This window comes from Cariama cristata, unplaced genomic scaffold (genome assembly GCF_000690535.1).
Source record: "Cariama cristata isolate BGI_N322 unplaced genomic scaffold, ASM69053v1 scaffold26547, whole genome shotgun sequence".
NCBI classification, from domain to species: Eukaryota; Metazoa; Chordata; class Aves; order Cariamiformes; family Cariamidae; genus Cariama; species Cariama cristata.
In genome coordinates this window covers 607-936 of record NW_009627504.1, presented here as the reverse complement: position 1 = coordinate 936, position 330 = coordinate 607, and the positions used below count along the sequence as shown (strand labels likewise).

General features: G+C 63.3%; 1 protein-coding gene across 1 annotated transcript in view; it reads right to left on the bottom strand.

Moving 5' to 3' along the window:
* LOC104164975 (N-sulphoglucosamine sulphohydrolase-like) overlaps nt 1-330 on the bottom strand; it is a gene marked incomplete at both ends in the record, with an annotated part of 1,368 nt that overhangs the window by 437 nt on the left and 601 nt on the right. The window contains 1 exon segment of the mRNA XM_009704466.1: nt 1-330. This exon segment is cut by the window's right edge and continues 37 nt beyond it. Within this exon segment, the coding sequence (XP_009702768.1) occupies nt 1-330 (330 nt within the window).

Below are 330 nucleotides of genomic sequence, written 5' to 3'. Positions count from 1 at the left end.
CCTCCAGGACAGCATCGGGGGCACAGACCCAGGGGTCACCCGTGTCCCACTGCCACTTCAGGAGCTGCGCGCGAAGCAGCTGGAAGACGTCGGCATAGCGGGGGTCGGGGGCCAGGTTCTGGCTCTCGGCGGGGTCGCGGCTGCAGTCGAAGAGCTCCCAGCGGTCCCTGTAGTAGTACTGGTGCAGGGTCTTGTTCCAGTGGGTTGGCTGCCCGGCCCTGGTGCGGTTGAGCAGGTCTTGGAAAGTGGGCGAGACGTAGAAGTCCTGGTCGATGGGAAAGGGCATCTTGTAGTTGAGGTTGTGAATGAGGCGGAACTGTTGGTGCTGGA